We start from the raw sequence: 23,718 nt of genomic DNA on the forward strand, positions 1-23,718 counted from the left end.
GTTCAGGTGGGAATCCTGGTTGAGGTCAGCACAGGCCACCTTACAAGGCAGTCCCAGGGACTGCTTTGTCCAGGTGACCTACGTTCTTATTTCATTATTTCCAACATGCTCCATACAGCATGGGCTGCTCTGCTTTACTCAGCCCATGCTACAATCTGAAGTAGGAGTGGATGCAGCTGAAGGAGTTAACAGAGCCAGTTTCATCTCAGCAGTGCAGTGTAGCACCTTTTTAGCTTATTCCAATCAGGAAAGTATTCCGCAAACTTCCAGCCATTGCTACCTGATTGGTTTTTGAAAGAACAATAAAAACAAAATGGAAAAAAATCTGAAAAAATAAGGATTAAAGAGATGCTAATTTCCTGTTCTTTCTTCCTCCTCATCACAGTAACAGTTGAAAAGTTCTCCTTCCAACCATATATTAAAGGAACAATCTTGGCAGAGTTCATCTTCACGGGGAGAATGTTTTGACAACTACTCAAAGGCCACCAATCAGTCATCATTTTGGAATTGATCAATTTGTGTCAAAAAGGACAATTATTAGGCAAAAATTAACCAATTTGGAAGTCTGTGCATAATTCCCTTATCTCCTGAGTTCTCAACCACCCCTTTCATTCCTTAGTGATTTGACAGATGTTCCATATAGATTACAATTCAAAAAAATGTCCACCAAGTGTAGACAACTTTCAGAAATGTCCTGTGGACTGCCTTTTACAGAGCCATGCCTCTATAATATTTGCTTTCTGGAAGACACAGTGTAACAATTCTGCGCCAGGAAAACAGACATAATTGCTATGTTAGTACTGGAGTAAGTTCAAATAAAATAAATAAACAAGGAGCAAAATATAGTTAAGACTAAACAGTGTGCACTTCAGCTTATCCAAGCTCCTTTGCATAGTATTGAAAACTCCAGCAGAGACCTAGGAGTATCACTCAATACACTACCCATCTCCTGAGGTGTTAATCTATCTGGCCAGCTGAATCTTTGCATCCATTCCTCAAGATGCGTTTTCATGAGCTAAGAAGATACAAGTTTCCAGGAGACTGACAGCTTTTGGATGCAATTGTCAGGTAAGTATTCAGCATCTCAAAGTTTGTCTGTATATAATGTATCTGATCCATAATTAATTTATGCAACGACATCAAAGACAATCTGGGCACTGTCAAAGCTGCCAGAGAATCAAAGAATGGTCAGATGAAAGATTAAGTTACTTAATATAAACAGTCTTCAAGTTCAAGGTTCAGACTAAGACTTTTACATTCCTTTTAGGTGGTCCTGTTTATCTTAACTGTTCAAATTATCTTGTCCTTTTTTCCACAAAGATGAAGTTAACGAGTTATATCCTTATCTGTTACACTCTCCTTTGTCAATTGGAAACAATCCTTTAAATTTTTTTTTTTTTTTTTTTTTTTGAAGAACACACTGGTTAAAAGAACTATAATACACAACAACACTTTTTCACTGGTATAACTATGGATAAAATTAAAACATATCTAAAAGCACAACCATTGCATTATCCAGATGATAAAGTAGATGTTACTAAAATTATCTTCTTACCAAACAGCTGTATGAAATTAAAGAAAACTTGTCTTTTTCAAAAATTACCTCTAATTTGTTTGAAAATTACTTTCTTTTTTTAAAAAAGAAAGCCTTTAAAAAAGGCATTACATGTTGCATATATTCATGCAGATATTCACTACAGTATCTACACAAAGCCAATGGAGGCCCACTTCATTCACAGGGGTTCTTACACTGTAGTACTTAGAGGTCAATTTAACATTTTCTTCAAGTTTAGAAATACAGATTCCTTCAGCAAGATCACTGCAGAAATAGCAAACTGTTTTTCATGGTATTCTTGTATGAAAAAAAAGATTCCTGTAAATGTACAAGGTTGAGTGCTAGCTTTCACAACCATTATATCTTGATGAAGAGCATAATAGTAGTATTTACCTTCCATATTGTTTCCAATTTACTGGATATGTAACAGTGAAGGCTCTAGGTTTTGTTTATACTATCTTGCCTAGTTTAATTTTCAGCAATAATAATAACTTCAATAATAATACTTAAAAATTTAAAAAGCTAAGGATTCATATTTTCAAATTCAGTACCATCAATTTGTAGGTGAGAGAAATGTACTGCTTACTGAAAACATAAAGTATGTGTTTTCTGAAAGGGAAAACAAGCTTACTTGGGTCAAGTAGTGCCCTATTTTTAACCTGAGTCAGTCACTGAATGACTCAAGGAGCAGAACTACTCAGCCCTGTTGAAGATACCAACGCAAAAACCTATACTTAAGCCTTCCTTATTAAAGCTGTTCTACCAGTAACAGCTACAGCATCTAACAGGCATAATGATTCACCCTGACTTCATGTAAAAGTCAGAACAAAAAGTATCAGCACATAAATGGTTTTCCGATTTCATGAAGTCAGAAAATAGTGCTGGTGTCTTGTAAGTAATATGCAGAATATCTGAAGCAAATACCTGCCTCACTCATAATTCTGTTTTTCTAACCTTTCTTCTGAACCTCAGCACTTCCTCAAAGCAAGCCAAGTCACTATATTGTTTTATCTAGTATTTGAAAGAAAAAACAAAATAGCTATTTCAACCTGTGAACTTTTCATCCTTGTCCTTTCCTTCCAAAAATCCTGCGTGTTTACCATTGATTTTGGGAAACATCAGTTTAGGCTGCTAAAGCCCACCTTCATATAAAAGCTGTTAGTTCAGAAAGTGACCCAGATAAACACTGGATTTTTCTCCTTTTTAGAATTTCCATGAGGAACAGAAACACATTAATTTCTCTTTCTGGTCCTGGTCTGTCTTGAAAACGCATGAAAGATCAAAAAGGCTGAATAGTTGTGAGGAAATTATTGATGTTAGATGAATAGCAAAGGTCCATAAGATCCTAAATTATTTTGAGGTCTGAAAGAAAAAAGGAAAAATCTAAAAAAAAGGAAAAAAGAAAAGACAAAAAAAAGAAAAAAAGAGAAAAAAGGAAAAAAAAGAAAAAAAAGGAAAGAAAAAATAAAAAATAAAGAAAAAAGGGAAAAAAGAGAAAAAAAGAAAAACAAAAAAAAAGAGGGAAAAAAAAGAAAGAAAAAAAAAAAAAAAAAAAAAAGGAAAGAAACTGGGTAAAAGATGAGAAAATACAGGAGTATCTGTGGTGGAATAAAGTCCTGGGACTGGTCTTACCATGGTATACACACATCAGATGTTCATTTTGGGTTGCATATCCCATATGTAGTTGCTTTGCAAGCTACACAGGCGGAAGATAGAATAAGAAAGGAAACTGAAAGAGAAAAGGATTATAAAAATAGAATGAGAGAAAGAAAAAGGACGAAAAATTAAGTAGGCAGCCTTATGATTATTTTAAAATCAGTTTACAATTACAGAATCAAACAAAACGCTTGAGTCTGAATGGACCTCAAAGGTTATGTAGTTGCAGCACCCCTGCCATGGTTAGAGACACCTCCCATCAGACCAGGTTGCTCAAAGCTCCATCCAACCTGACCTCGAACACTCCCAGGGATGGGCCATTCACAGCTTATCTGGTGAACCTGCTCCAGTGTCCCAAGACCCTCAGAGGAAAGAATTTCTTCCTAATGTCCAATTTAAATCTACCATCTTCCAGTTTGACACTGTTGGCCCTTGTCCTGTCACTACCTGCCCTTGTAGAAAGTCCCTCTCCAGCTTTCCTGTAGGCCCTCTTCAGGTCCTGGAATGCTGCTGTGAGGATTGCCTGGAGCCTTCTCTTCCCCTGGCTGGACAACTCTCTCAGCCTGTCTTCAAAGGAGAGGTGCTGCAGCCTTCCGATTATCTTTGTGGCCCTTCTCTGGACTTGGTCCAACATGCATATCCTTCTTATGCTGCCATCACACCCCCAGAACTGGACGCAGTACTCCAGGAGCAGTTTCACAAGAGCCAAATAAATGTGGAGAATCACCTCCTTGACCTGCTGGCCGTGCTTCTTTTGATGCAATCCAGGATATGGTTGTACTCACACCTGGCTCATGTTCAGCTTTTCACACCCAAGCCCTTCTGCTCAGGGCTGCTCACAATCCATTCTCTGCCTAGCCTGCATTTGTGCTTGGGATTGCCCTGACCCATTGTACTTGGCCTTGGTGATCTCCATGAAGTTTTCACAGGTCCACCTCTCAACCCTGTCAAGGTCCCTCAGCAGAGAATCCTTTCCTTCTAGTATGTTGACTGCACCACCCAGCTTGGTAACTGCTCAACTCACAAAATATATTTTAAGTTTGTTGCCCTTTCAGAGTTGGAAGGAGATAACTAAGAATAGAACAGGTTTTAAGAATCATTGTAGTTCAGGGCCATGATATGCATTAGCATTCCTCTCAGCATCACTTCATGCTCTCATTCTGGGTGCTTTCTGGTTTTCTATCACTGAGTTCCCTGCTTAGAAGATGTCCATCCATCTTCCCCAAGGGAAGATGAAATCCAAGCACAGACAGTAACTTCCACTTTTTGACAGAAGTGCTGCTTTTTATCCCACTAAAATATTTCAAAAAATACAGCCTAGGTATTATAATACATAGAGATTGTACTTGAAGTATTTTACTAGACATTTTCAGCATCTGTTCCCAAGTGTTTGCATGGTATTTGTGTACATGCTTGCCCTCATGTTCATGAAGAATTTTATAAATTACACAGAGGACAAAAGCAAACATACCTCTCTACACTCTTCCGCTTTCCTTTGAAAGGTAAAGGGAAGTTTATTGCACTGTTCACTAAACTGCCTGCATTAAATGGATTTGTGCCAGGATCTTCTTGCTCTATAGGATTTCAACCCATCACCTGGAGACACTCCCAGCTGAATGTATTTGCTGGTGGCCAGAGGCTGGTGGTTGGAGGGAGGTGGCTGAAGTTTGGGAGACAAAGGGGAACAGGGAACAGTGGCTGGCTTACAAGATTTGCAGAAAAGGCATTTTTGCCTTACAGGGTAAGCTGTAAACAAATATGAACAAAAGCTGCTTAAAGTAATTTGGAGGTGGAAATTTATCATTGTCACATTACATAATTTGGCCCCAGAGTGGAGGGCCAAGAAGAGGGTCAAAGCTTTGGAGACAGATCTAGAAAATCTGGTCTAGAGACTCAATGTAATATTTAACACAGCAAGTAGCTGATTCTGATGTTTTGAATCTACTTCCTCCTGCTATGCAACATCAAAGACACATTTGCAGGTAAATGTGTCTTGGAAAGCCAGCAACTTAAGACACCACAATGATGTCACTTAGAGTGTGAGGGGAGGTTAAAAGGAGGATTAAAAGCAGTCGAGCACAATATATTAAATTAATCCATGACTAACGGGGTGTGACAGCAAAGGGTTTCATTCTTCTCAACAGAATAGATCCCTAGGGCTGAAACTATTTCTCCACTATCCCTTTGGAACTGCTTGTCTCCATCACCTTGGAATTTTTATGGTTGTTTTTGATTAATTCACATGTTTGTAAAGAATTCTTTGACATTAAGCCAATTTTCACTTTTAATTAAAGTTGTAAGTAACATTAATTCTGCATTAAAAGGTTTATTGTGTCTTACTTTTTATTATTATTACTGCCTGGATATGTTTCTAATATCAAAATATGATGTTAGTTAGAAATTAAAAGTTTTCAAAGACCCAGTAACTATGCTATACCTTGAAAAATTATTAATTGGAAATTTTATCCATGTTTTAAGTATCTGGTTGGGTAGATACCTCAATTTTTCTTTTATTTTTTTGAGATTTGGCTTGTGGAGATTTCCCCTTCCATATACCAATATATCTCGAGTCATCAATGAGCAAAAATAAATACTTACCAAACTGGGATGAAAAAATTAGCAATTTTAAGTCTAGAGTGTACCCATAAAGAGGCAGCCGAGGAGTAAGAAGGCTCAGGTTTAAACTGTTTGGCACAAAGTAGGACAGCAAAAAAGCAAAATCATATAGTGAATGAAACACAGGAAGGACAATCCCATACATTATTCTAATCTGTAAAAGTGAGGGAGAGGAGATAACACATTATTTCATTTTCAAATGACAGCAATGGTATAGTGCAGTTTAATACCTGTATTCATGTCCATTACGCTAGTTTTATTGAGACATCACACACAAGTTTCTCAGAATGAGACATCCTAATCTGTATTTACATTTACATGCTCAGACAGTGTCTGAGTGACTGAGTTGCCTGCCTGGGACAGGAATGCCAGGGCTTCCAAACCTCCTGATCCAGAAGCCCTGCCCGTGGGCAGCATGCACAGGAGCAAGGTAGTCAAAGCACTGCTTATTAAGGTGAAATCAACATTCAAGTTACTTCATCTCTGCGACAGGAGTGAGCAGGTTAAAGAAAACTCCTCAGGAATACTAGAGGCCAGTTCCTCAGCAGCTGACATGCAGGTGTCTGCTACTATGTCCTGCTTCAAGAAATCACTGAATCAAAACACCCTGTGAGTTGGTTCTTAAAGACTGCCGCTGGATCCTTCCAAGGCTGTACACAGAAAAAAAAATTGCTACTTTCTACAAGTGCATTTAATTTTAACTTCTAATCTATTATTTGTTTTGTGTGGGACTGACATTTTCAAGGCTAATCTATGACTACTCCAGTTCATGTATGTTTGCCTTTTATTAGGACCGGTTTCCTTTGAAATGAAAGTTTGGATTGTTACCCTTGATGACCTAAACAATCTAATCAATCAGTGCCATTGACATACGATGGGATATACAAAGAAAAATGCTCAGAAGAGAAAGTCATGCTCATAGGTCAAAACTCAGCTCTTCAAAGATGCACCCATGCACATAAACAACTACTGATTCATTGACTTGACATCTCAGGGAACTGAAACTGTGAAATGCCAGTCTTGGTCTTGGGAAGTGTCTGGCATATGGAAATATATTCAGAGCTTTATCTCCCATCCTGTTCATCTGCCCTCAAAATACATCCTTCCACCTGAGTCTAGCCATGTAAACTAGATTTTGTATTACTCTGTATTACTGTATCAACCAAGTGGCAAAACTTTAAAAACAAAAATTTCTGTTTTAAAAGTCTGGGTATTTATTTGCTTCATTATGTGTGTTTAGTGATTAATCATCACACCAGAAAATAACAAGCACTAGAGCAAGGAGCCTCAGTAAGTCAAAGATGACATTATAATCTATGCAACAACCATATCTATTATTTCCCATTAATATTTTTTCTAATCAACAGTACTGGAAAATTAACTAAAACATAATATTAGCACACTGACTTTTCCACATAAGCTTTACACCAGCCAACACAGCTGAAAATTTACCTTTTTTCTGATTTGTTGGTCTTTGGAAGAATGGGCTTTCACATGCTTTCTTAGGGAACTTGGATCTGTGTATCGTTTAGTACATCCTGGGACCTGACACGCATAAGGTTTCTAAGTCAAAAACAAAAAGGATAAAGCAGCTGTTATATCACAGATCATCTTTTGAGCTTTGGAATACTGCAGACCACTTTAATACAGAAAGCAAAAGTTACAAATTATTTTGAGCAAGATGCTTGGTAATTTATTAGAAAGGCAAAGGAGGAAGGTAAGGTTGAAAGGGAAGACAAACCAAATGAAAGCTTTCACTGTTATATATTTTTTTTTAATAATGAATATTGTGAAGCAATGAATATTGCCAGTTATACTCACAATTCTTCCACCCTCAGAGCAATCTTTGACTTTATCAGATATTACATTCTTTAGTGAATCAGTTAAAGAAAAGGAAGTAAAGGCCCAAATAGACTGTTTAAGATTACAGAAGAATCCGCTTCAGAAAAAGAGAACAGGGAGAAGTGTTAGTTTACTACATTATGAGGAGAATAAGCAAAAACGAAAGAAAGAATTGAATACTGAAATTTAAAAAGTATTACACACCAAACTACACATTTTAATGTCAAGTACAAGACAAACTTCTTCAGCTCACATTCTCTAATAGTGTGTGTCATTTTAGAAAGATACCAGTCCTGTAATGTCTTCACAGTTTTCTTAAAAAGCCAAATAAATCTAACTCACCAAGTAAATATAAATGTCTATAGATATTTCCTTCTGCCTTTTCTAACCTGTCTTTTCTGAAGGCTTGTTGGTCCACAATACAGAGCATTAAAAGAACATCAGTTCCAAGTGTTTGCTGAAATCAGCTGTTTTGAAATTTAGCTATTCATGTTTCACAAAGCATTTTGAAAAACACCTTGTACAAATTATTTAACTTACCAGCCATACTAGTAACTATACAAAATGGATTATTTAAGTTTTGTGACAGCCATTTATTTTCTCATTTTCTTTCTGGAATTCTGCCCTTTGGAACGGCTTGTCTCCGACAAAACATCTTTTGTTATGAAAACAAAGGTTTTTAAACAAATTTCAGCTGTGACTCAAATTCAGAAGCAACACTTTGGTGGCATGAACATGTTTAGATTACAAAATTATTCTTCTCTTGGTTTTCTGGTACATGCCTGAGACTGATGCTTAGCTGTGGTTTGTCAGAGAACAGCAGTTCTCATCACAGATTGTTTCTGTGTCTTTGCATAGTGACCTCAAGTTCCCAAACCATCAGCTAAGTGGGAGAAAGTTACTGCCTTTACAGCAAAGCCAATGGAGCTGTGGCCTTTTTACCAATTAGTCTGGACCAACTTCATGCCTGCCTACATTACTGGGTCGCTTCTGGAACAGTCTAAACAGATTCATCAGACACTTCTCCACCCTATATCTCAGGTTACGGGCCTGCTGCCACCAAGCTGGAGGGAAGGAGCACATTGTCTAACGTAAAAGGGACTGCAATGGGATTTCTGCCTCCTTACAGTGTCCAAATGTGTCCTCTGGTGCTTGGCGCGGTCGCTGGAGTTGCTGAATGCTTTCTGGCAGCCAGGGTGCTGACAGAGGTAGGGCTTTTCACCCGTATGGCTCCTTAAGTGAATCTTGAGATTTTCTAATCTGGAAAAGGCTTTCTTGCAACCCTCGAACTAGAAAAGAGAAAGAAATTATTTGAAAGGAAAGCACACACAGCAATCTGCAACAGCAAACACCACACGGAAGGGTGAAAGGGTGAGGGTCTACAGCCTGCAGTAGCTGGATGCCTCTCCAGAGCTGAGGAAACTCTTGCTTCTCAGAGTGGGTTTTGCTGCAGAATTTGACCCATTTAGAACATAAGAATGTATTTATCCTCCCTGATCATGGCTGAATGAGGAATCTACATTATGCTCCCATTTTAAAGATGGGACACTGAGGCCTGAGGAGACCATTGAGCTTACGGCACAGTACCACCCAGCCTAACCGGGAAACACAGCCACAGCTGATGCCCTCAGTAGCACAGGAAAAGCAAAATGGTCACTACAGGGTTCCCAAGTCCTATTCTGGCCACCCTCATCTCAGCTCTGGGCTTCACTGGATGTTAGCAACTGTGCCCAGCACAGGCATCTCTCACTGCCAATCCAAGCTACAGAGCAACAAAAAATCATGCAGGGAAATGTCAGTCTGCTCTGTCTTGCTGATGTTGATATAAAAAGTAAAATGATTTTTGAAATATTTCTTTACCTTTTTGCCATGACTAAATGTATAAGGTACTAAAAATAATGACAGCACACCAAAATAGGATGTAGTCCTGAAGGGTAACCAATAACCATGTGGCACTATATTTCTACACCTAATGAAGTACTGCATTTGCAGAGAAACCTATGTTTATATAGCAGAAGACCAGTTCTTAATCTATCATATTCCCATAGTATATTTTATCCTAAGGGAAACAAAAAAAACATCAGTTCTATTTGACACCAGCATTTTTATGTATATATTACTTCAATTAGAGTTGGATATTTATGAATATTAGTTCAAAGTATAGGCTTTTTTAAATCTATCTGTCAAGATCACCTAAATCTTCATTTACATGTTTATGTTTTTTATAAAGATAATTGACAAAAGCAATAAACAACACATTTACAGTGAAAGCTAAGCATTTCAATATGAAGCAAAAGCACAGCTATGACTTTAAAATAGTTGTGTTCTCATGAGTGTGCTCATGTTTGTACAACAGATGGTGCTCAATGTAGTGGAAAACCATCCTGAAAAATTACAATACAATCACAAAGATTTATATAAAATAATCTGTGCAGCACGCAAAGCCCTGCTGAATGCACCATGCACTTCCCAGCCCTGACTGGACTGGCACAGCAACCTTCATTATGAAATGCATTTAGACCATTACTTGTAGGAACAGCATGATAATACCAGTGTGGATGTGCAGATATTCAGCAGCCAAGTGTTTAAGCAATTAGTAGATCTTCACTGTAAAAGGAACTGCTCTGATTATCTCAGTTGAGCAGCCATGTAACGAAGACTGAAGACTTTACTTTTAAAAGTCAGTGACAAGATGCCCAACTTATTCTTAACCCAGATATCCTCTGTTATTAGCTGGTATTAAATGTCTTTGTTGTTTTTTTCTCTCCCCCCCCTATCTGAATCTATTCTGCTTCTGCATCAACAGTCTGTTTTCTCTTGTCATTTTCTGCTATGCTGACATGATAAGTAATGTAAAAGATAACTTCTGATTCTGGGTATTTTTGGCTATCAAGTGACTGAAGTTTCTCCCAAATAACTTATGTATATATAAATTATTTGCTTTCTTATTATAAAGAATGCTTTCTAAGACTTAATTTCAAATTGATTCTAAACCAAAAACAAATAAAGTTAAATATTGTCAGAAATGGTGACACCTGAGCAGTATTTGATCTCACAGTAATGTTTTATCAGATATATAACATGGTGTTACTGGCCTATTCTGATATTCTTGCGTTTACTCTTAATATCTTTTTCTTTTAATTTGAATCAGTTATATATAGTTATCTCCAAATATTTTTCTGCATCACTGTATTTGTGGGAGGATCATCTTTTATTTTTTAAGTATGAAAGATAAGCATTTCCCTAGTCTCTGGCTGCATGTGGGGAAACATTTATAGTGCATTAAAATGAATACATTTCATTATATGCTTCCAATTTGGTCTCACCCTAAGGGTATGGGGAGAAGTGTGTTTTCCTTTTTTAAATTTGACTGTTAAACATCAACCTTCCCACAACGATTACATTGCAACAGCTGGCTTTCTGTAGATACAGAGCTACCCAGAGTCAACATGTGGTCTCAATAACAAGCCTTGATACTTCAGTGGTAGAATACAACTTGTTCTCCAAATAATTCCTCAGTAGAACAGAAGACGTACCTCAGACAAGAAGCAAAAAGGATTGAGAGGCCACCAAAAGGCTATGACATAGGAAAATGACTGGATGAGATACATCCAAATGATCTCAGAAAGTCAGCTGTGGCCTATACTTGATGGAAAGGTTAAGAACTGTACAAATCTTTCCAAAACTGGCTTGCAGGAAATCAACCCAATCCTAAAAACACACTCATAATGTGTGTTTCCAGTGCTTCAAATGCATTTCCACACAGTTGCAGAATAACATTTTGTTTGTCTTAGTAATTTGTTCAGCCTCAGAGAAACTTTGACTATACAAAACCAGAAGAAAAAAAGTGTGCCCAGAAGCTATGATGCATATCAGAGTGAGAAATTCCTCCCTGACTTTACAAGGTAAACAAGATTAGAAGCTTCACCCTACCAAACATGCTCTCTGTGAAAGAAGTATTGAAATAATCATTATCACTACCTTTCATGACTCTTATTCATAAAGAACAACAGATGCTTTCTACATCCATTCAGGTAAGAAAACCATCAGTTTCACAGATGTACGATTCAGATCAGACTTAGGTCTTCCTTTGCCAGCAAACCCATGGCTAACCCACAGCAATCCATGACTGATTGCACATGATCACATCAATGCATGTCTTAAAAATCTTCACACAGTATGGCTTGGTTTTCCATTGGTAATTTCTGTGGTCCCCTTCTGATTACTTCCACATTGACCTGGGCCAGGAAATATAGGATCAATGTTTCAGTTGATCTTTGCTAGGCATCCAGGTAATGTGACTTTTCTGAATCAGACCCTTTTTCTCACTCATTCAAGCACTGTGTCAGCCTTGTTTAACTCATACAATATTACAGAGGGTTCTCCCTACAGATGGCTGTATTAAGTTCCAACAAAGGCTCACTTTTTGCCAGGCAGAATTTCTCATCTTGTACATACAAGCTGTATGTCTTCATTCCTGCTTGGATGGCTTTGCATTTGGATGCTTTACAGTATACCTTATAAGACCACAGTAATTCAGCAAAGTCAGATCATCTGTAAGTGTGATATCCTCATTATTTATGACTCTACTAGTCCCTGTAAAATGTACGGAAGTTACCTACTTAGTACCACAATTTTGAGAACAAGCGAAGCACTCTTTATTTGTGTCCTACTACCAGAATTCAATACCAAAATTTCAAAATCATAGAATCATTGAATGATTTAGGTTGAAAAGACCCTCAGATCTTTAAGTCCAATTGCAAAGCTAATGCTGCAAAGTCCACCACTAAAACATGTCCCTAAACACCACATCTTTTAAACACCTCCAGGGATAGTGACTCTACCACTTCTCTGGGCAACCCATTCCAGTGCTTGATAATCCTTCTGGTTAATAAATTTTCCCCCAGATCCAACCTAAACCTCCCATGGCACAATTTGAGGACATTCCCTCTTGTCCTATCACTGATACTTGAGAAAAGAGACCGATAGCCTCCTTTCTGGCAGTTGTAGAGGTTTAAAAATGTGATGTGGTTCAAATGTAAAAAGCCTTGGAGAAACCCAACTGTATTGTATAATCTTTTACAAAAAGAGAAACATAGGCATTTCACCACTAGTGTTTTATGCTCCATTCCACACTGATATCTATCAACACTGAGATAAAATTCTGTTCAAGACTTCCTTTGGAAACAGCATTCTCTGCCTGTAATTACACATTGGAATTACATTTTAGATCTGTTAATTTATAGATTATTAATGAGTAATACCGGACCATTTGAAAATATAATGTGCCAGCCCTTTGCAACATTTTTTTTCCCAGTAAAACATTGAAAAAGAAACATAGTACTTGATTTCTTCCTTTTCATTTTCCATTCTAGACTGTGTAAGAAACAGCTTGATAATGCATACTCCCTCAAAGAGATGATGGATATGGGAGAAGAAAGTGAAAGGAATGGGACTCTACAAAGGTGAAGAAAGACTTAAAAGATGTTTCGTGTAGCCTTCTGAGACTTTTGAAACAGAGTGATTTAACTCTATATAACATGTGATGAAAGATACAAAATGGTTTAAGTCTGCCTGCTTAAAGCCAGTACAGAATGTTGCCTCTGCCTGTCTGGACAATGACCCAATGCCATTTACAACAGCTAGTTGCTGTCTGAGATTGCTTTGACTAGCTCCTTGTAGAAGCTCCTTACTTCAGTGAAATTAATAAGCTGATCAGAAGAATGACAAATAATTTTTAAATCCAAGACTTTAGGGAAAGTTATCTTAATGAAAATATAAAGCATTTCTGAATTATAGGAAATGGTATCATATGGGGATGCATATATACAAATGGTGGGATTGGTATCCTTAAAAAACACACAGGAAGAAAATAAATCCAGAGAAGTACACAAGTAAGGTCCCAACCAGAATCTTTGAATTTTTTAATAGCCTTGTAGCATTTAAAAAATATTTATTAGCAGATAAAGGGCAAAGTAATTATCTACCCTGTTTTATGTTTTCCTTAGTTTTGAATACTCTGATATGCTGACAAAGTAGGACCTCCTGTGTTAGCACTAACATAGGTTGTATGACAAGCACGAAGTATCTCTCCCCATCTGTGCATTTATCCCACAAATAGAAGTAAAAGCTGTTCTTTACACGGATTCAAACAAGAATGATTCATGTCATGTATTAGTTGTCTTTCAAAAAGAACTTCCCTTCCTCAACAGCATTAGCAGGATGGATCACAGCAAGAAATCAACCAACTTTCAAAAAACAGAGAGTAAGACCTCATATTGAAAACCTTTTAAATAGGTCTTTATTTCCCCAGACCCTCCTGCCTGGCAACCTTGTGAATGACATATAATTAGTGTCAGACATCATTCAAGCTGCTGACACTAGGTGCTCACCAGCAGGAAGCTGCACGCCACAGGTGAGATTTAAAAGCCTGAGGTTCATTTCACTTATTTCAAAATAAGCACTGTGCTTTTAACCCTTAAAATGTTTTAATGGAGAAAAAAACCACCCCATTAAGAATAGCACTTCACCATGCTGTAACCATTTCTATGGTTACATGGTGACTGAGTGCTTTGGTGGATGCTCAGTGCTTATACAAGGTTCTATTTACCTCAAAGCTATTCAAAGACTGTGATTTACTCCCTACTTTTATAGTTGAGCTTATGAAATGACACAATGTCTTCTTTATCAATAAAAATTAATTTTAATCTCCTTTCCAAAGAGATCAGTATTCACAGAGAGCACTCTGATGTCAGTTCTGACAGGACAAACAGGAACAGTTCATTAAGGATGCCACCAAATCACAGTAAGGGTGGAAGAGGAACAAAGTTCCCACCCACAGTACTCTTCTATTGTGAGAGCTCTTTTTACAGATAGCTCTTTTTGTTTATGTATTCTTGATAAATGTAGCATCCTCATTTCTCCTTTGCATTCCAGTACTCTGGAGATCTTCATAGTTCTCACATTCCAGAGACCTGCATCACACCATATACTCTTCACTTTCTGGGTAACACCACCCATGCCTGAAGACACAGATACCTCAGCTGAAATTAAGCACAGTACACTGAATGTTATTCATACACTAAACTAATGGTGCCAAGAGATTAATTCACCATGGAAATGTCTCTTGTTTTCATTAGTTTTAGTAATCATGACCATTTGAGCCTTGGAAGCTATTTCTGTTGCTGTAGAGAAGGTAAATATTTTGACAAGTCCCTTGAAGGAAAGGGAAACTATTATGGAAACACATCAGCTGCTACTGATTCAAAAACCATATGGTACAGAAAGCATTAGAGGAAAAATTAACAATTTGGGAATTCTTTCATTGCTTCCTTTTGGAAGACAGTGCTTCTGATTTGTTATTGGCTTGTGGTTTTGTTTCCCCCTTTCTTTCTCTCTGTCCTTGGCTGTTCTAAGAGGTTGTCTTTGATCCTCTTGTAACTGAGGTCACTGCATTCATGCAGCTTTCCATATTATAAGTTGAGATGGTCTAAAATTGTTCATTGTTAAAGCATCTACTGTTATTGCTAAAATCCAGAGTTGTCATCTAGATTTGAATGGTTCTTTTTGCAAAGCTTGCAAGAAATAAATAACCTTTCCTCAAGTAAAAAGCCAGTTATTTCCTGGCAGGTATTTTAAATATATACATATATGTATATATGCAGGAACACTGTTCTCCCCTCCAATACAAATTCAAACATGTAGCTACATCACATTTCTATAGTTCAAATCTCTATAGGTTCTCATGTCACAATGCTAAGAGAACTGAAAACATAGGCATTCTAGCATCTCACTAGGAAGACTATGTTTTAGAGCATTTTGCTCTTCGTGAGTTTCACAAAGGAATAGATTTTTATCTCTAGTAGACTAGAAAAAAATTAAAAGAAATCAGGAGACCTCTGAAACCACAGCCTAAATGGCAAAGAAACACAACATTACCAGGTTCTTTCTCACCAAACTGTGTCCAAAATCAGATCATTCTTGATTTATTCTTTTTTCTATAAACAGGAATAACCACTTTTGATGAACTGACACTGGTGTTAATTAAAAGGGCTGGCTAAACTGGTTTTAGTAAACCAAAAGCATAAAGCATAATATAATTTTTTGCTTGTTTATGTAAAAAGCTGTTCAACTTAAAATGCCAGAGAGAGAAACACACAATGGAGAGAGGAACAGGAAGCCTTGGGACAAAGAAATATGCTTGGCCAAACCCCAGCTTGCATTTATAAGTTCAAGGTCCACTCAAAAAACGTACCAAAGGAAACACAAATATTACACTTAAGAAAGCAATTCTCTTTAATTTTAATATTTGTGTACCTGTTGCACATTCTTCCCTGCCAAGTTGGCTCAATTTATGTAACACCTTCTTACATAAGCACAATTTTAACTGACACGTACAAGCAGAACATTTTACTGTTAAAATAAGAGAACTGAACTGTGATGCTGCTCCAGTTTGCAATGGTGTGAGGAGCATGTTTTTCCAAGCTATCTGTCTCACGGGGATACACAGAAGCATACTCTTTGATTTCAAGAACAAGAGAGTCTTAGATTCTCTATTATGCAACAAGAACCTCATCAAGGGAGAGAATTTTTTGCAAATTTTGTATAACAGAATTTATCTGACATTTTTCCATCAGGGAGGTAATTTTCCTTGAATGACAGTCTCAGTGAACAGAAAGTCGAAGTTGCTCAATCCATGGTGTATTGACGGTTGACTGAGTTCCTAAGGTAGAAAGGATTATTTTTGTAACACTTTGGCAAAACCAAGCAACTCTTAAAAAAGACAGAAAATCTTCTTGGATAATTGGGTTTTTTTCTTTATATCATTACCAATTTAGAAAAGCACATCTGTGAAATAACTAATATCACTTAACCAGCCAAGAAACAATATGAAAATTAGAATCATGCTAGAAATCTGGCAAGAATGTATTTTCTTCTATATTTCAAGGAAATAGATAATCATAGCAGTAAATCTATGAACAGGCTTTCCAACCTTCTCCTGTTAGTTCCTCCAGAAGAATAAGGGAAACTGGGAAACATACATCCTTTTCATTGGATGCAAGTTCACTGCTATTGTTAGAGGATTTAATTCTTGTAATTAATTGCATAGCTCAGGTGTTTCAATATGAAACAGAAAAGGAATTTAGCTGCAATGTCAGAGTTTTAGGGAAAAGTCTATATGCAGTTGTAACACTATTTCATATAAGAATGTACTTTTGCACAGTTAAAGACAGCAGTGAGGCAGGATGTGGGTGGATGGAGGAAACATCTTTCCTTTAAAATAATCTGTTCACATGCACATTTTTCCCCAAAAACATTGACTGCTGAATCATAAACCAGAATAAATTACACCTGTATTGTCAAAAGTATTATTTTTAAATTGAGAATTGCATGTAACCAACTCCAGCATAGAAGTTTCAGATGCCTAACTAAATAAAATATATAGTTTCTTCTTCAATGTACTTCGCATTTTCCTGTTAAATAACATTCTGAATGTTATTATATAAATTAAACCCTCTAACATCTGTACGAGAAAAGAGGGAAAACAATACTGTTGTCCTCCACAAAGGACCTAAGGCCAAACATACAGTGGAATGGATAATGTTATGCAGTGGGAAGGAATATATATAATTTAGCTGAGCAGCCTTACCTATGCCAGTAATAAAATTTTACAATAAATGTGCAGTGGTGACCAAAACATTATAGGGGTTGTGGTATGAAGATAAATCTGCTTTTAAATCAATTCTTAAGCTTTATTACTTGTACTGTCTTTTAGTAGATTTTTTAAAAACATAATCTGTAAGTAGAAATAGCTATCAACCATACTTAGATAACTGGCTATAAGAATTACGTGGCTAGACTCCAGCTGTACTACTAACTTCCAATTTCCACCTGTTTGGTGAATATACATGACACATACTCTGTTTTGTAGCAATCACTCTCTACTGTGATAAGCTATGTCAGTGATTTTTTCATAAGTCATTTTAATCTTGACATTTTTATCAAAAAAAAAAAAAAAGAAAATATGTTCTGTTACCTTATGATATTTCTAACTGTAAAGCATAGAGAAGTTACACTCACGTCCATATTAATTAGTTAATATTCAGCATTTTCTAACACTTTGAGTGGTTAATTTGAGGTTATAGTTGTTTCACGTTCACTTGAATGGTCTGAGGTATCCAGAATATTTTCTATAGTATTTAAAATGCATCCCACATACTCCAAAAGTATATAAATAAGACCTGAAGTTTTCTGATGAAAATGTGAAAATTGTTTGAACTTTTCCCATTTCTTTCTTCTTAATTCAGCTGAGGCAATTTGCTGATTTTGAAACACCTTTAGCATTTCCCAATAAGTACAATATTAATCAAAGATTAAAACTCAGAAAGAAGCAAGAAAAATTTTCTACAGAAACTGAAGTGGGACATGCCTTGATGAATAGGTTTATTCCAATTAAAAACTGAGGAATAAACACCCTAGTTTTGAATCAGAGTAATTGACACTATTAAAAAGTATCCTGATTAGTATCTGCATGGCTACTGAAAATATATGGAACTGAAAACTCCCCCAAAGTGACGATTCAGCAAAAATGTATGCAAACGAAAACAGAGAAATGTGAATTCTTAAACAACCTTTCACATGGCTGTATTACTGTCAGCCCATACTGCAACAGCTCTGTCAAAATAACAATGTCCCAATGCTGCATTCCTTGAATATAAAGCACTTCCAGTGAAGTCAGTGGGAATTTTGGATACGCAAGGAACACAGAATTAGTTTCTTTATCTTTACAGAATAACCCATGATAATTACAGTGCATCAAATCAATATAGCTGGTTGAACAATTTCAGGTACCAACAGCAAGATTCTGCTGATTCAGTCTAAAAATCATACCAGGTCCATGCCTCTGGGCCTTTATCTTACCCCAAAAGTAAATCATATGCAAATTTCCAGCAACACCCAAAATCCACTGCTGCTCAGTAAATTTTTCTATTCTTGGCTGCTTAGCATACTCAACTTTTCCCAATTAGGTCCTGTTTCTTTAGAAACAACTAAAATCTCAAACCCTCTAAAGAAAGGATTAAGTCCTGTATCTAGTGGAGAGAGAGCATAAATTAGAAATTCTCAGCAGGGCAGATTAAAGGCTGCATACTCCAGATTTGAAAAGAAGTATAACAAGAATAAAGGCAGAAAGAAGCTTTTTTGCCTCATTTGAATTGTTCGGTTGAAAACATGCTTCTGACTATCTGGAACCAAATCTCAAAATTCATCACAAGTCAGACAATACTCCCACACATTATAAGCCTGTGAGTTAAAAGAGGTTGCTGGTAAAGCTTACAAAACCCCAACTGGTGAGCAAGCTCTCCACATTCCAAAGGACAAGATGGAGAGCCATATGAATGTGAAGTAAACAAGCCTTGACTCTAAGAAGATGGTGACAAAAGTCACCTAAAAATGCAGTTTTTCACAGTGAGGCTTCAGAAAGAAAATAACTTTCAAAAATGACCGAGACTGATGGGCATTAGTTAGCTAGGGATGAGAAAACCAATAGCAAAGGCCAGAGGCTAGAAAAGGTCTTGTATTGGTTACAATTTACTATTTATTTGGAGTAGAATTAACTGAAAGATGATGCCTGTGCTTTGAATTTAAAATTCAAACCAAGTAAATCTGATTTTAAAAATGGAAGCGAAAAGAGAATGCCAAATGCAGAAACAGAGCACCTTCTTCTCTTTAGGACAGAAAATCACCTTGCGTGTATGTGTCATGCCCAATAGTGAAAGATTTTTCCCTGTGATTCCATGCCACTAGAAAAAGCAGCAGCTGAAAACTCCAGAAGTTACTCTTCTCCTTCTGGTGCAGTGCATCCAAATGCAAAGAACCCATGTATAAAAGTATATACAAAAGGAAACAAAACAAGGCCACTGTTCCTCCCCTTCCTGCTCCCTCTTGAAGTCAGAATAGACAGAGGAAAGAAGCATTGTAACCTTCAGACAACACTTTACAGTTTTCTGACATCCTGTTTAACTTCACCAGAGCTCAGCTCCAACAAGCTGAGTTCATACTGCATCACCTACAGCTCAGTCAAGTCCAGCCTCTTCTAGACATTCCTCACAGTTGACAGAAGGAAATATTTGGCCTCAGCAGAAATCACATTCTGAGGGCAGAGGGAGCTGAATTTCAGGCTGGGTTTGGTCAGAGCAGGACTGTGAGCCCAGGCTGGGCCATGGCTGAAGTCAGGACAAACACAGTCACTGCTGGCACAAACTTGCTGCTTCTAAAGCTGTGGTTGGGATGCTTTAGAGCATCAGCAGTCAACAGCTTCTGCCAAAGGGCAATGGCCACAGCTGGTCTTCTCTGACTCATTATAGGTTTGTTATTCCTCCTGCCACATGGACTGTGCAAAAAGGTTCAAGTTCCCAAAGTCAGAAGATACAATAATACAAAACCTACGTGAAGTCCCTTGGAAAGCTGCACACATCTATGGACTTTTTGTCCTATCTATTGAGACACTAGTTTATACAGACAAAATCTTTATGGCAGAAGTGCTGTGGTGAAGGAACCAAGAGGGACTAAAGCAAAAGAGTTCCCTCCGGGTGAGCCAAAAACACCCTGTTCATCTCTAAAAAACTTAATTCAGGAAAATACTAGTCAAGATACTGTGGTGTTGATTATTTTTAATTTTCCACCTCTCTAATAAAGTTAAATCACTCATACAACATTTACATCCCATGACCAACCCCTAAAATACCAAAGGCATTGACATAGCTTAGTAAAGCAAGCATGTATTTATTTCATGTCAGCCTTAGCTTAGAGGTTTCTTTCTTAGGGAACTCCTGAGAAAGGCAGCATGGCCATGATGCAGAAAGAGAATTACTGAGTAACTTGGGAATAAAACAGTTTCTCTGCTGGCACAGATCCTCCAATGCATCTTGCAATGCATTTCTTTCCCCTAAATGTGTAAGTACCTGACTCTCTTAAACATCTTCCAAGTGGTTCTCACCATGCAGCTGGGGCTTAAACTAGAATAAACCATAAGTGACCATTATAGAGCACGGGCAAGAAAGAGTAAATAGAAAATCCAGTTATAAATGTACAGCGTTAATGCAATAATCTTCATGGAATTCCATTCTTATCATGCAACAAATGTCACTTTTCAGGGAAGCCTTGAGGGGTTTACAGACTTTGCTGAAGCAGAACATCTTGGGAGTAAATCTAAGGCTAAAATGAGAGAAGCCAGTCCAGAGCATGTAAGGCCAACCATAAGAATGAAATACATTAAAAAGGGACAGAAAATAAAATAGGATTGGTAAGCATGGAGTACTGAAGCTAAGTACATACACCCTTTGCTCAAGTGAACTGTTTGTTCAAAGAGTGAGCTAATTTACTAATTTATGTGGTATGTCTGGCACCACAACTGGCTGTGGAATATCTAGAGAACATTTTTGAAAATAAGGGATTAATAACTGTGACTACTTTACCTGCTTATGGGTAAAGTCAAAAAGAACAAAATTTGGAATACCTGTGGGTTCAGAGGCTCAAGTAAGGTAAGAGCTGTGCAATGTTCCGAGGCTGAGGACAGGAAGCTTTGAATTTCAGCAAAGAAAAATAAAAGGATGACTCAGTAAATAACTGTCCTTAGAACATGTCACCATCACATGCAGCTAAGAATTTTTTTCCTTTTCTCTTTGGTGGACATTGCATTCTTAGCATGTATTTCCTCCTGGCAACTTCATACCTACCTCATTCACTATGGATCATTATAGCATTCAAGAGCCCCCAGACAGAATCTTTTCCCAGTGTGAAAAGATGTCTTAGAGAACCTACAACACATAGTAGAGCTATTTTTGCAATGTTGGCCAAAATCAGCGGGCTTAGTTTTGTTTACTGACAATAAAACCTTTCTTTTCTATTTTAATGTTCTGTACCAATTAAGACAAAGATAGATGATAAAATACATGTAAGCGCACCACAGAAAGCCTAACTGAAAATAAACAGCAGATGAATCTAACATTACTTAATGGAAACTAGCTGATGTTAGAAGACTAACTCTGCATCTTTATTTATGCCCACCTCTTAACCAAGCACAGTGCTAAAACTGCATGTTGATGTGCTCCACAAACCTAGTTGAGAACAGCAGATTGGTGCTCTATTGTACTCTTTATCTAGTTTCTGTTTCAAAAGAACTTTGTATTTACACTGCTACTGAAAAGGTCAACATCTGGCAAATCTGGTATCTATATTATATTTTAAGGCTGATTAGTAAATCAGATATGCTTTTGTTACTGATAGCTTCATACAGAGCCCTGATTATCTTCAGATAACAACTTCTCTGATAGAATGTGTGGGAAGAAGGGAATCATGAGTTAAGGAAAAACTGGCATAGCTTCAGAGATCTGGAAGAAACCAGAAACTGTAGGGGTGGAATCCATCTCAGGATGGATCCTGCTAGACTAATCTCTTAGTGACTCTAGTCATACCAGCAGCGCTGTGAAAATCATCTGTGACATCTGCATTCTGTTCTTCCCTTTGCATCCTTTGTACCAATAAAATATTCAAACCAGAGTGGTTTACCTTTGAAGATTACCTGAGTTTTCAACCTCAGAGATGACTCAAGGATGGCTCAGTGGAAGCTCTGGGTGTACTGCACTGGCAACTTTTATTTCTTCTAGAAAACTGACCATTTGCAGAAAAAGTGAGGGCTTCGCGTATTTATTTTTAATAAATACAGTGCCCAGCAATGAAAAGGGAAGATGGTAATGATGATAGTGCTGATAAGAAGACGGTGCTATGATTTTTTTCTTCTGCATGTTCTCATAAGGCCACATATGCAAACACCTATGTGAACCCTGATAGCAGTGACTTTTTGATGTTTACTAACAGCATACATTGTAATTCCATACCTACATACATTATGGGATGCTGGCATTCAGGCTACAACCCTACAGAGATCATATTCTCTCTATGAAAACTATGTGTAGATCAAACATCACACACTTTCCATTATGTGCATGCTAGCTGTTTCTCTTTACTTACATAACTTTATTACTTGACTTTGGTTGCTTTTTCCTACAGTCTGAAAACCTGGGAAAATCTGAGTAAGTCTTCTACATTTAGCCAATTAAATATACATACATACACACAAACACTTACCTGAAACATTGCAAGCCATTGTTGTCCATAAAGGTCTTGAGGGCTCTTACAAAGATTTGCCTTTGATTTCTCCTTTAATTTATTGTATGACCATTGCTTGAAAGGCTAAATTGCCTCCGTCAGTGTCCTGATGTTCCAGCAAACAAACTGAATAGATTGAAATACAGACTGTTGATGCTTTTGTATCACTATAGAAGCAGATGGCAACTTTCCACCTCTTTTGCTGAACTGGGTAATTGCCTTGCCAGAGAGGATTTGGGATTTTAATACATTCCCTGTAGGCTGAGCTAACCAATTATTCTGCGGTTGCTATCAAGGCTGCAGACTTTCGTTGGCTAGGGTCATTAGGCTTGTCAAAACTAATTACTCACCACAACTACTGACCCTCATTGCCTCTGACAGCAGCACAAGTGTCAAACTAAACAGGTCATCACATTACAAGAAAGTAAATGACTGATCAGAGCCCACCAAACATCCTGACCATATGCCAGTCTTCCCTCCTGATCCCATGAGAAGTAGAGAAAGCACCAGATAGAGAACCTGGGGTCACCAAATGGCACTGTGAATCATTTTGTATAATAAGTAAAAAAAGCCTCAAGCAGCTAAAGTGGTAGAACACTCAATGGCACTAGGTAACCTGTAGTGATGATAATCCAGTTTGGGGTTGTTTTCTTTTGAATGAAAAAGTAATGATGAAATTCATTTGCTCTGGAACAAAATTCTATCAAAGAAGTTACCAGTGGATGCAGACATCATTTTTGGAAAGCTGCTCAGATACAGCAGTTGGAAGTGTCCATCAGATCATTACTGCATAGCCTTCTGTGTATTCTTGACCACCAGAGTGATATCTGAATTAGGCCAGTGGCCAGTTCTTCATTTGACACAATACCAGTCACCAAGTT

The 23,718-nt window shown here is 37.3% G+C and overlaps 1 protein-coding gene across 8 annotated transcripts in view; it reads right to left on the reverse strand.

Annotated features, from left to right (window-relative positions):
- Window positions 1–23,718, reverse strand: part of GLIS3 (GLIS family zinc finger 3) — a 145,291-nt gene that overhangs the window by 25,519 nt on the left and 96,054 nt on the right. For all 8 annotated transcript variants that reach the window (XM_030467407.1, XM_030467406.1, XM_030467402.1 and 5 more), the window contains exons 4-5: window positions 8,797–8,958; window positions 7,280–7,390 (exon numbers count right to left, since the gene is read on the reverse strand). In XM_030467407.1, coding sequence (XP_030323267.1) covers window positions 7,280–7,390; window positions 8,797–8,958 — 273 coding nt within the window. The remainder of the gene's footprint in view (window positions 1–7,279; window positions 7,391–8,796; window positions 8,959–23,718) is intronic.

Source organism: Calypte anna, chromosome Z (assembly GCF_003957555.1).
Source record: "Calypte anna isolate BGI_N300 chromosome Z, bCalAnn1_v1.p, whole genome shotgun sequence".
Classification (NCBI taxonomy): Eukaryota; Metazoa; Chordata; class Aves; order Apodiformes; family Trochilidae; genus Calypte; species Calypte anna.